General features: G+C 40.0%; 1 protein-coding gene and 1 non-coding gene across 15 annotated transcripts in view; one reads left to right on the top strand and one right to left on the bottom strand.

The window, feature by feature from the left end:
- MAPKAP1 (MAPK associated protein 1) overlaps positions 1–13,366 on the top strand; it is a 246,546-nt gene that overhangs the window by 107,985 nt on the left and 125,195 nt on the right. For all 14 annotated transcript variants that reach the window (XM_043565341.1, XM_043565346.1, XM_043565347.1 and 11 more), the window contains one exon: positions 2,386–2,558. In XM_043565341.1, the coding sequence (XP_043421276.1) occupies positions 2,386–2,558 (173 nt within the window). The remainder of the gene's footprint in view (positions 1–2,385; positions 2,559–13,366) is intronic.
- On the bottom strand, positions 7,786–7,930 carry LOC122475540. The gene has a single exon (XR_006295226.1). It is a non-coding gene; the product is annotated as a U4 spliceosomal RNA (small nuclear RNA).

Below are 13,366 nucleotides of genomic sequence, written 5' to 3'. Positions count from 1 at the left end.
ATATAAGGGAGTAGAAGGCAGGAGGAAGAAAGAAGAATCAAGATTACTGATATAAGGAGCTGTGTTAGTGGTGGTAGCATTTACTGAAATGAGGGAGAGTGTTGTTATTTGGAGTAGTGAGAAGTTCAGATTTGAACTTAAGTTTAACTTGTCTGTGATACTTTTCTGCCTATGGTATAGACAGTTTGATGTATGAATTTGGTTCCAGGGAGAAGTTTGAGGTGGAGATAAGGTTTGAGTGTCAAGAGGATATAGATTGTTTTATAGCTCTGGGACTGTGAGAACACTTAAGGAAGAAATATACAGAAAGACAGACACGAGAGAGCCCAAACTAGAGGCCAGAGAATGCTAACAAATAGAGACTAGAGGTGAAGGAATCTGCAAAGGAGACTGAAAATCAGAGACCAGAGAGGACTGAAAAAACCAAGAGTGTAGGTCATGGAAGCAAAGAAAGGGAGAGGCTGATTGTGTAGGAGAAGGTGAAAAAGTAAGTGAAGGATAAAGTCCTTGTGAAAGTGAGAGCCAAAGGGACACAGAGCATAAGTAGAGAGATTGCCCTTTAATGAGATGAGTGACACTCCAGTGTAGGGAGTACGTGTTGTTAAATCCAGGTAAGTTTGTCAATTTATTGAGGGGACGATAAGAGTTCCTTTCTGAAAGCTCTTATTTTCTTAATGAAGAATAACATTTGTCTCTGTTGGCAGTACATGAGCAAAGCATAGGAGCTGCGGTCAAGGCAGGCTCATGAGAAGTAGGAAGGGGGAAGGAAAAGTATGCAGTGGTGGTCTTGGCATGAGGTGCAGGTTGGATCAGGAGATGTCATAGGCTTGTTGTACAATGTTGAATGTCTGTTTGAGGTTTATCATAATGAGCTTAAGGTCAAATCAGTCTGTGCAGTTACATGATTTTTCTCCAGCAGTGTTTAGCTGGGGAATGCAGAGAGTTAGGTTCACCAAGGTTGGCATTCTGCCGGTTGAATCCCATGGAGGAAGAGTGTTAAAACTGCATTTACAAAGGAATGCTTACAATGGTTGATCAAGTAATCTGGAGGGTGGTGTGGGGAAATACAGGTGACATCATTTATAGTGGTGGATCAGTAGATTGTAGGTTGAAGAGTTTGGGGACTAAAGTGAGATGAAAGTATATTAAAGTATATTCAGTGAATAGACCTTCTAATTTGAGATTTTGGAGTTGGTACAGATCTTTGGTGTACCCACGGCCATAAGTGATTGAAGGTGGAGTGGATGAAAAGGCATGGGATGACATAGTCTAGGGATTAAGACACTTGGATATTACATGGATTGTTCCTTTAGATGGAATTGCCAAGAATAATGATAGGTATTGGGGTGGGACACAGACTCTTTGGCGAGGGAGGAGCATTTCTGGATGGTTGGTGGATAATAGAAACAAAAAAGGATGGAGAGAGGATAGTGTAGTCGGGAGGTCTTGGGTCTCCAAGGAATAGGGATTTTTGCCAGAAAGGAGAAATAATAATTAGGGAGTAGCAGGGATAAGAATATGTACTCAGCCTCCTGGCCTTGAGGATTTGGGGGTTAAAAAAGAAAAATGTGGAACAGTCTTCTGGACAGCAGAGGAAGCAGTGTCCTTAATGACCAGCAGGTTTTAATTAAGACAAAGAAGTGAAGGGAGTATTTTTTTTTTTAAAGAAGTGGTTTATGGAAGTTTGCTGGTTAGTGTAGGAATTCCACAGGAGAGTGGAAGTTTCAGGAGGGAGAAAGGGTAAATGTGTTGGAGGGATTGAGGGTATATAGAGTAGCGTGGGTGTACTAGTCAGGACAATAATGGCAGACCAGGGACCCTTGAACCTCAGTGCAGATGACTGAAATAAACAGGAGTACTGCATAAGGGAATTAGGCCCTTCACCCCCACCCATCGAAGGCAAGCCCTTGGTTCCCGTGCTGCAGGCCTAAAGGCTTCTTCACAGAGTATGGCAGCTGCCCATGCCGCTTATCCCAAAGTCTCAAGGAGTGATGTGGCAGTTTTCAGCTGAGGTCAGGGTCTAATGGTGACTTGTCCAGGGTCACAGTGAGTAACTAGCAAAGCACATCTCCTGACAACCAAACATCAGGTCTGCCTACCACTCTTAATTTGTTTATTTTGGTTTTAGTCCTCATTTACCATACTGCAGGCAGAGCTGGGTCTCTTAGACCATTAGAAAATGAAAATTAAAGAGGGGGAAAAACTCCTTAGAACTAGACAGTGTTTCCCCTCTGGAACCATTTCAGGCTCTCAGGCAGGTCTGTGCCAAAAGGATGAGAAATGGCTGTGCTGCACACAGGCCCTGGCGAGCAGTCATTGCGGCCCAGTAGGGTCTGTGCGACCGTGACCGTGTGCGTTACTCTCATGCATGTGTTCTGTCCACAGGGTCATGTCGGCACAACAGCAACCAAGAAGATCGACGTCTACCTCCCCCTGCACTCGAGCCAGGACAGACTTCTGCCAATGACTGTGGTGACAATGGCCAGCGCCAGGGTGCAGGACCTGATCGGGCTCATCTGCTGGCAGTACACAAGTGAAGGACGGGAGCCGAAGCTCAAGTAATCCTTCCTCTTTTTGGCTGCTCTAGTTTCTGGCTGTCTCCGGGCCACCCATGCTGCATTCTGGGCCCGGTCAGTCTTTCTAGGCATTGGCCTGGGAGCCAGACATCCACACGGATCCAGGTCAGGTTGCTCACCAGATCTTGGGCCTGGGTATCCCAGGCTTATCTCAGAGAATCCGCGTACAGAATAGGCTAATAAGTTTGTGAATCCAGACATGAGACAATATATTTTAGCAGTTTCCAAACCCTTTTATGATGCTTGCTGGTAAAAGTTGCATGGGAGGCAGTAGGAGGGAACTAATAATTGTTGAGCCCCTACCATGATTTGGGCACTAATGCTAAACCTCTGCACACCTGATTTCTCATTTAATTCTCCTGGCTCTCTGTGAGGTGAGCAGTGTGATCCTTATTCTGCAGAGGAGGAAACTCTGAATCAGAGAATTGATATTTGCTTAAGTTCATGCCATTGGGACATGGCAGAGTCCAGATTTGACTCCCGTTCTGTTTGATGCTAAGGTTTTTGCATTATTTCCTTTAGGTCTGAATTATAGTTTTCCTTGTTGTTAGTCAGTGGTACAGTTTTTCTCTCAATCACTAAGCTCTATTCATGATTAAACAATTATATGAAAAATGTAATGCTTCAAAGTAGAATTTCTACGTGCATATCATGTAAAGTGCTTTGCTGCATCGGTTCCCCCATACTTGAATATCTTATCTGACAGCATCCTCTTCTGTTTGCTGTGCTCTCTTCAGCAGTAGGACTTACAATACAGCAAAATGTAGTGGATGCCTTCATTTTGGAAATGGATTCTCATGGAGACTTTCTCTTCTCTTAGAATGGTCCAGTCTGTGGTCAGTTGCTTGGTTGCTTTTTCTTCTTGAAATACATTACATTTGCACTTAGAATTATTTTTTCAAGTTCTCATTGACATTGCCTCCACTTTGCCTGAATACACTGTGAATATAGTGTTTACTGCGCCTGTGGCAATAGAAAGCCTTTTCGACCACCTAGGCTCAAAAAATGGTTTGACCAAGGCTGAGCTATAGTGTTACCCTTTTTTCAGCATGAAGTGTAAACAAAGTAGAGAAAGGAGTCAAAGTGCTGGTGACTTTACACATGTTGTCTGAGTTAATTAAGAGATTGCTTAGTGCAGGCACTGAGACCAAGAGACACAAAGGATTGCCTAGGGTCACACGACTAGTAAGGAACAAGAGTCAGGATTTAATTGTGACATACATGTTACAGATGAGGAAACTAAAACTTAGAGAGGCTAAGTCACTTTCCTAAATCACACAGTAAGTGGTAGAACTGGCATTAAACCCTAGGGATCCCTGCTTCAGAGCCCTAGCTCTTCACTATTACATTATACCCACTATGACTGTGTGTGGGTGATATTAAAACATTCATTGAGTTCCTACTTACTGCAGGCACAGTGCTAGATCTTGACATCCAGAAACGAAAAAGGCAGGTCATGCCATTAGAGAGCTTACTATCTAAGGTAGATAAGCAATAGGAATACAGTACAGTAGCATGTAAAATCAGGTTCTGTGAGAATGTCTGATCCCATATTTGAGGATGAGAATGGAGTCATGAAGAGCTACCTTGATTATACATCTAAGCTGAAACTTGAAGGAGTAGGGAAAGTGATGCAGAGGGGTTGAGAGGAGGGTGTTCTAAAACAGAGGGAAAAGCATGGACTTCTGTTACGATGATCCTTCACATTCAGGCTTTAAATTCTGAATTCTGTTCCAAATACATAGCAATGGTAAGTGAAGTATGTTACTGACATACCTGTAGTTGAATAATAAGATAAACATCCTGGTAGGCTAAAAATGGAACCAGGTATGGAAATAGGCAGCATGTGCAGGAGTTGATTCTTTTAGGGTGGTACTTCCCAAAAAACATGTTGTGATTATTTTCAGGCTTTGGGGTAGCTAGGCAGGGCCTGGGGTGGTTGGAGCCCCAGCTGGCATTTCTGGGTAGGGAAGAGTCTCATCCCTCTACCCATGTACCATACTCATACTGTTATTTTCAAAGTATGCCGTGATGTCAGAAAAGAGTAGGAAACACTGCTTGAGGGTATGGAGACCAGAGGAACTTTGTGCCTGGATGGGGATCAGAGGAAGTCTCACTGCTAGAACCTGGGAGCTGGGATGGGACTGTCCCACTTATGAAAAGAAACTGAACAAAGCTGACTGAGTCTGTGACTCGTTTCAAGTTGTGTTTCTGGGGTGGTAGGGGAATAGAGATAGCAGTGCTACTGGGACCTGGCCATGACATGACTGGGTTTATGATCTCCCTGGTGGTGTTTGCAAGGGATGGGTATAAGACCTGGTTGTATGGTGGAGGCCTCTGCTTGGACGGGGATGGAAGACGGTGGCAATAACTGTAAAAACAGGGAGGCAGGGAGAAGGAGGGAGAGAGAGAAAGAGAGAAACTGTTCCTATTCAAGAGGAGCTAGCAAACTAAAATTCTCAAACGAGTATAATTACTAAGAAAGACAATAATTAGGAGATGAATTCACTCCCAACAGACTATAGTAAAGCAATCTGCAAATTAACTTCAAATAAATATGTTTAAAATCATCAAAGAGATGAAGGAATAACATCCATGGTAAATTCCTAGGAAATGGTGAAACAAAACTAAGCAGATGAGAATTAACCAGTTAGAAGAGAACCAATTAAAGGTACTGGAAATATAAAATGTGGTTATTAAAGTAAAAACAAAAGAGTATATGGGATAAACTCTAGACTGGACACAGTTAAGAGGGACTGAGATGAAAGATACTACCAGGGAATTCAACCTAGGACGTGACACTAACACACAGAGATAAGGAGACACAGAGAATGGAAGACGAGTAAGTTAAGAGACGTGGAGCAAAGATGGAGAGCCTCCCACTTGTGAGGCAGAGAATGGAAGGAATCTCAAGAAACAATATCTGAAGAGAGAATGCCAGAGTATTTCCTAGAACTGGAGGCAGATACAAACTAGTCTTCATATTAAAAGCACATACAAATGAAATGGATGAAGGTTAGCCTTTACAGCAAATTATGCTGGAGCAATGGGACATCCCTACACCAAAAAAAAAATCAACCTAAACCTCATATACCTTGTAAAAAATTGATTCAAAAATGAATTGAGAATGAAATGTAAAACTTTAAACTTTTAGAAGAAAGAACAGAAAACCTTTGGGACCAAGAGCTAAATGAAGAGTTCTTATATATGATACTGAAAGCAGGATCCATAGTAGAAAACAAAATGTTAATTAGACTACATTAGAATTAAGAACTTTCCCTTCACAGGAGCATCTGCGTGGCTCAGTTGGTTAAGTGCCAGGTCATGATCTGGCAGTTCGTGAGTTTGAGCCCCACGTTCGGCTCTGTGCTGACAGCTCAGACACTGGAGCCTGCTTTGATTCTGTGCCTCCTTTCTCTGTGTCTGTGCCTCCCCTACTCGCTCTCTGACTCTCCTTGTCAAAAATAAATAAACGTTAAAAACAAACAAAAAAAGAACTTTCCCTTTACAAAAGATCCTTACTTTCTTTTTCCACTCCAGAAACTGTCAGACAGCCATTCTGCCTTCTCCTTTCCCATGGGCCTAGAGTCTTCAGCTTTACCTGGCCAAGGGAGACAAAGCATGGTGGTGAGGTGGGGAGATGGGCCTGTTGCAAAGAGTCAAAACAGTAGAATTTAGGGCAAAACACATCAATAGGGATATTTTGGTAAACTACATAATGAAAAAAAGGAACAGCTCCACCAAGATAACATAATGCTTCTGACTGCATATGCACCTAGCAGTATAGTACCAAAATATTTTAAGGGAATTGTAAAGTGGCATTGAGTGATCCATAGTCAAAATGGGAAATTTTGATGCATTCCTACCAAAAACTGATAAAGAGATGAAAAATAAGTGAGGATTAAGGAAGATTCAAACAATTTAATTAGCAATTCCAAACCCCCAAAGTAGAGATGATCTCTTGTACTAGTTTGTAAGCCTCTGAAATTGAATAAATCTTATTAATATTTATATTCCTGAGGTATCCAGCATGTTCACATTTTTTAATAGTTGCTCTGTAAGTATATTGTGAATTACAAAGTTACATTGATTCTGGAGAAACCATTGATCCTTTGAAATTTTTTGCAATCCTCATGTAACAGTGGATTTCACAGTTTTGTTTGGTATAAGACAGTCTATAAAGTAAATCCCTGGGATCTCTTCCTATCAGGCAGTACAGTACAAGGTATTTTCTTCCTGACCTATTTGTACTTAAAGTGTTAGAATAGATCCTTCTTTGATCTTTTCCAGTGGGTTGGCCCTGCAAAGAGCTCTTCATTCACAGGGGGCCAAATTGCTAGATACATGGTTTCAGTCTGGTTGTTAAGAAAACAGTTTATTTAGAAATACTGCTCTCCTGTTTCTGTGCCTTGAAAACTATCAATAGTAGTAGGCTTTGGCCCCAGGGAAGGAATGGAGAATTTGGCTAGAATTTTTGGCCTCCTTTACTCTTCTACCTGTTAACTCTTGAGCAAGATGGAATGTGGTATTTTAGCTAATTTCCTGCTTTTTTCATACCCTGATTTTAGGAAAAACATTTGTAAGAAATGAACTGAAATCATTTCAGTCTCTAGGTAGTTGAATTTTTATACTTTGTTGTGTAGATTCATGTTTATTGAATTTTCATCAGGAAACGTGGCCTGTAAAATTTCTGCTTAGAAATTTATTTGTTTATTTATTTATGGGGGCTTACTATACAATGAACTTTCATAAATATTTTGTGGGTTCTGGAAACATTCTCTGTAGGTTATAGAATTCATTATATTCTTATTAAAATGATATATTTAATTACAATTACATTCTTATATTTTTGACTATTTGGTCTATGGATGATTAAGAGAAATGAATTAATGTTTCCATTTTCTTGTTTGTTTTTGTCAGTTTCCCCTATGATTTCAACAGTTTCCACTTTACATATTGCAGTGCACAAAAATGTTCGTGCATTTCATATCTTTATTGTGAGTTGTACTTTTTTCAATATAAAACAGCCCTCTTTGTTTTATGAATTGTGTGTCCTGCCCTTTTCTTTGCTTTATTTCAGTAATAGGAGCTTTTCCACCTCCTGTTCTTCGTGTTTTTCTAATCTGTCTTTGTTCGGCCTATTACCTTTGCCTTTTTGTTTTAGATATGTTGAATAATTTTGTGAGGTTTTTCTTTTTTAAACCTGCCTAAATCACTATCTTTTTTTTTTTTTTTTTTTTAAGATTTTATTTTTAAGTGATGTCCACACCCAACGTGGGACTTGAACTCTCAATTAGCAATAATCGCGCCTCGGATAAACCTCATTGGCTACAATACTACCACTGCGCAAAGCTGAACTCTCAACCTCAAGTTCAAGAGTCACTGACTGAGCCAGCCAGGCGCCCCTAAATCATCGTCTTTTTTATAGGGGAGTTTCTCTTACTAAACATTTTTTTTAATATAAAATTTATTGTCAAATTGGTTTCCATACAACACCCAGTGCTCATCCCAACAGGTGCCCTCATCAATACCCATAATCCACCCTCCCCTCCCTCCCACCCCCCCATCAACCCTCAGTTTGTTCTCAGTTTTTTAGAGTCTCTTATGGTTTGTCTCCCTCCCTCTCTAACCTTTTTTTTTTTTTCTTTTTTTCCCTTCCCTCCCCCATGGTCTTCTGTTAAGTTTCTCAGGATCCACATAGGAGTGAAAACATATGGTATCTGTCTTTCTCTGTATGACTTATTTCACTTAGCATAACACTCTCCGGTTCTATCCACGTTGCTACAAAAGGCCACATTTCATTCTTTCTCATTGCCACGTAGTATTCCATTGTGCATACGAACCACAATTTCTTTATCCATTCATCAGTTGATGGACATTTAGGCTCTTTCCATAATTTTGCTATTGTTGACAGTGCTGCTAAAAACATTGGGGTACAAGTACCCCTGTGCATCAGCACTCCTGTATCCCTTGGGTAAATTCCTAGCAGTGCTGTTGCTGGATCGTGGGTAGATCTATTTTTAATTTTTTGAGGAATCTCCACACTGTTTTCCAGGGTGGCTGCACCAGTTTGCATTCCCATCGACAGTGCAAGAGGGTTCCCGTTTCTCCACATCCTCTCCAGCATCTGTAGTCTCCTGATTTATTCATTTTAGCTACTCTGACTGGCGTGAGTGTGGTTTTGATTTGTATTTCCCTGATGAGGAGCGACGTTGAGCATCTTTTCGTGTGCCTGTTGGCCATCTGGATGTCTTCTTTAGAGAAGTGTCTATTCATGTTTTCTGCCCATTTCTTCACTGGATTATTTGTTTTTTGGGTTTTGGATACTAGCCCTTTGTCCGATATGTCATTTGCAAATATCTTTTCCCATTCCGTCGGTTGCCTTTTCGTTTTATTGATTGCTTCCTTTGCAGTGCAGAAGCTTTTTATCTTCATGAGGTCCCAATAGTTCATTTTTGCTTTTAATTCCCTTGCCTTTGGAGATGTGTCAAGTAAGAAATTGCTGCGGCTGAGGTCACAGAGGTTTTTTCCTGCTTTCTCCTCTAGGGTTTTGATGGATTCCTGTCTCACATTCAGGTCCTTTATCCATTTTGAGTTTATTTTTGTGAATGGTGTAAGAAAGTGGTCTAGTTTCATTCTTCTGCATGTTGCTGTCCAGTTCTCCCAGCACCATTTGTTAAAGAGACTGTCTTTTTTCCATTGGATATTCTTCCCTGCTTTGTCAAAGATTAGTTGGCCATACTTTTGTGGGTCCAATTCTGGAGTCTCTATTCTATTCCATTGGTCTATGTGTCTGTTTTTGTGCCAATACCATGCTGTCTTGATGATTACAAGTTTGTAGTAGAGGCTAAAGTCTGGGATTGTGATGCCCCCCGCTTTGGTCTTCTTCAATATTACTTTGGCTATTCAGGGGTCTTTTGTGGTTCCATACAAATTTTAGGATTGCTTGTTCTAGCTTCGAGAAGAATGTTGGTGCAATTTTGATTGGGATTGCATTGAATGTGTAGATAGCTTTGGGTAGTATTGACATTTTAACAATATTTATTCTCCCAATCCATGAGCACAGAATGTTTTTCCATTTCTTTCTATCTTCTTCAATTTCCTTCATAAGCTTTCTATAGTTTTCATCATACAGATCTTTTACATCTTTGGTTAGGTTCATTCCTAGGTATTTTATGATTCTTGGTGCAATTGTGAATGGAATCAGTTTCTTTATTTGTCTTTCTGTTGCTTCATTTCTCTTACTAAATTTTATCTTCACTATTGATGTGTTAGTTTCATGTTAGTCAACTTGTTTTAAGCTTGTTTTTTTAATGCTTTCTTTGTTGTTGTTTTCTGTTTTTATTTATTTAAAAGTCTGAAGTCAGTTACCCATAAGATTTTTAAAACATTTTTTATATTTATTTCTTTTTAAATGTTTATTTTTGAGAGAGATAGAGATAGAGCACGAGTTGGAGAGGGGCAGAGAGAGAGGGAGACACAGAATCCAAAGCAGGCTCCAGGGTCTGAGCTGTCAGCACAGGGCCCAACATGGGGCCCAAACCAGCGGACCACGAGGTCATGACCTGAGCTGAAGTCGTACACTTAACCGACCGAGCCACCAAGGCACCCCAAAACATTTTTTAAATAGGCTTTTTTGTTTTAATTTTGTTTTATATTTATTTATTTTTGAGAGAGAGAGAGACAGAGCATGAGCAGGGGAGGGGCAGAGAGAGAGAGAGGAAGACAGAATCTGAAGCAGGATCCAGGCTCCCAGCTGTCAGCACAGAGCCTGTTGCGGGGCTCGAACCCACAAATGGTGAGATCAGGACCTGAGCCGAAGTCATACGCCCAACCAACTGAGCCACCCAAGCGCCCCATAAATAAGCTTTATTTTTTAGAGTGGTTTTAGGTTTATGGAAAAACTGCACAGGAAGTTCAGAGTTGCTACACATCTCATTCATGACACTTGTATTCCCCTGTTATTAACACCTTGCATTGGTGGAGTACATTTGTTAACAATTGATGAACCAATATTGATACATTATTATTAACTAAAGACAATAGTTTACATATTAGGGTTCACTCTTTGTGTTGTTCAGTTATTTATTTATTTATTTATTTTTTTAGTTTATTTATTTGTAATCTCTACACCCAGTGTGGAGCTCAAACTCACAACCATGAGATCAAGAGTCTCCCACTCTCCTGACTTAGCCAGCCAGGCTCTGATGATTGCATCATCACTAATTGTTTCACTGCCCTAAAAATGCCCCCCATGCTCCACCTTCTCATTCTTCCCTGTTCACCTTTAGCAACCACTTATCATTTTATTGTGCCTACCATTTTGCATATTCCAGAATGTCAGGTGGTTGGAAGCCTACTATACGTAGCCTTTTCGGACTGTTGTTTTCCCTTAGCAATATGTATTTAAGGTATGTATTTAAGGTATTTAAGGTTCCTTCATGTCTTTTTGTGGCTTGATAGTTCATCTCTTTATATTGCTGAATAATATTCCATGGCATGAATGTACCATAGTTTGTTTTTCCATTCACCTGTTGAAGGACAGCTTGGTTGCTTCCAATCTTTATAGTAAATCTGCTATAAACATTTATGGCAGGTTTTCATGTAGACGTTAAGTTTTCAGTTCATTTTACGAATACCTAAGAGTGCAGTTGCTGGATTGTATGATAAGCCTTTGTTTATTAAATAGCTTTCTAAGAAGCTGTCCAAATGTCTTCCAAAGGGTTATACCATTTGACATTTCCATCATCAACACATGGGAGTTCCTTTTGCTACAAATCCTTTCCAGCATTTGGTTTTGTAAACGTTTTGGGTTTTAGCTATTTTACTAGGTGTCCAGTGGTATCCCATTTTTGTTTTAATTTGCAGTTCCCTAAGGAAGTGGTCTTGAGCATTTTTTCACATGCTTTTTGACACCTATCTGTATTCTTTGGTGAGCTCTCTGTTCAGGTGTTTGGTCAGTTTTTTGTTTTTGTTTTTGTTTTTAATTTATATCCAAGTTAGTATATAGTGCAACAGTGATTTCAGGAGCAGATTCCTTAATGCCCCTTACCCATTTAGCCCCCCTCCCCCCAACCACTCTAGTAACCCTGTTTGTTCTCCATATTTAAGAGTCTCTTATGTTTTTCCCCCCTCCCTATTTTTATTTTTGCTTCCCTTCCCTTGTGTTCATCTGTTCTGTATCTTATAGTACTTATATGAGTGAAGTCATATGATATATGTCTTTCTCTGACTAATTTCGCTTAACATAATAATACCCTCTAGTTTCACGTAGTTGCAAATGGAGAGATTTCATTCTTTTTGATTGCCGAGTAATACTGCATTATATATATAATGGAGTATTATATATATATATATATACATATATATATATATATATAATGGAGCATTTATACACACACACACACACACACACATACACACACCACATCTTCTTTATTCATTCATCCATCGATGGACATTTGGTCTCTTTCTATACTTTGGCCATTGTCAATAGTGCTGCTATAAACATTGGGGTGCGTGTGCCCCTTTGAAACAGCATTCCTGTATCCCTTGGATAAATACCTAGTAGTGCCATTGTTGGGTCGTAGGGTAGTTCCATTTTTAATTTTTTGAGGAACCTCCATAATGTTTTCTAGAGTGGCTGCACCAGTTTGCATTCCCACCAGCAGTGCCGAAGAGATCCTCTTTCTCTGCATCCTCGCCAACATCTGTTGTTGCCTGAGTTGTTCATGTTAGCCATTCTGACAGGTGTGAGGTGGTATTTCATTGTGGTTTTGATTTGTATTTCCCTGATGATGAGTGATGTTGAACATTTTTTCATGTGTTGTTTGGCCATCTGGATGTCTTCTTTGAAGAAGTGTCTATTCATGTCTTCTGCCCATTTCTTCAATGGATTATTTGTTTTTTGGGTGTTGAGTTTGATAAGTTCTTTATTGATTTTGGATACTAACCCTCTATCTGATATATCGTTTGCAAATATCTTCTCCCATTCTGTCGGTTGCCTTTTAGTTTTACTGGTTGTTTCCCTCTCTGTGAAGAAGCTTTTTATTTTGATGAGGTCCCAGGAGTTCATTTCTGCTTTTGTTTCCCTTGCCTCTGGAGACGTGGTGGGTAAGAGTTGCTGCGGCCAAGATCAAAGAGGTTTTTGCCGCTTTCTCCTTGGGGATTTTGATGGCTTCCTGTCTTACCTTGAGGTCTTTCATCCATTTTGAGCTTATTTTTGTGTATGGTGTAAGAAAGTGGTCCAGGTTCACTCTTCTGCATGTCGCTGTCCAGTTTTCCCAGCACCACTTGCTGAAGAGACTGTCTTTATTCCATTGGATCTTCTTTCCTGCTTTGTCAAAGATTAGTTGCCCATACGTTTGTGGGTCCATTTCTGGGTTCTCTATTCTGTTCCACTGATCTGAGTGTCTGTTTTTGTGCCATGGCCAATTTTTTAATCAGGTGGTTTTCTTACTGATTTTTTTTAGAGTTCTTTGTCTATTTATCAGATATGTGTTTTGTAGGGATTTTTTTCCCCAATCGGTGGCTTATCATTTCATTTTCTTAACAGCATCAACTCCAACTTACCAGTTTTTTCTTTCATAGATTGTGTTTTGGTGTTGTGTCTAAAAAGTAATCACCAAACCCAGGGTTAGCTAGATTTTCCTGTATGTTATCCTCTAGAAGTTTTATGTGATTTTTGCTTTACGTTTAGGCCTGTGATCCATTTTGAGTTAATTTTTGTTAAAGGTGTAAGGTCTGTGTCTAGAGTTAATCATTTTTGCATATGAATACCCACTTGAAAA

The sequence above is a fragment of the Prionailurus bengalensis genome, chromosome D4, assembly GCF_016509475.1.
Source record: "Prionailurus bengalensis isolate Pbe53 chromosome D4, Fcat_Pben_1.1_paternal_pri, whole genome shotgun sequence".
NCBI lineage: Eukaryota > Metazoa > Chordata > Mammalia > Carnivora > Felidae > Prionailurus > Prionailurus bengalensis.
The sequence above is the reverse complement of the archived record's forward strand: the minus strand, read 5'-3'. Positions and strand labels throughout refer to the sequence as shown.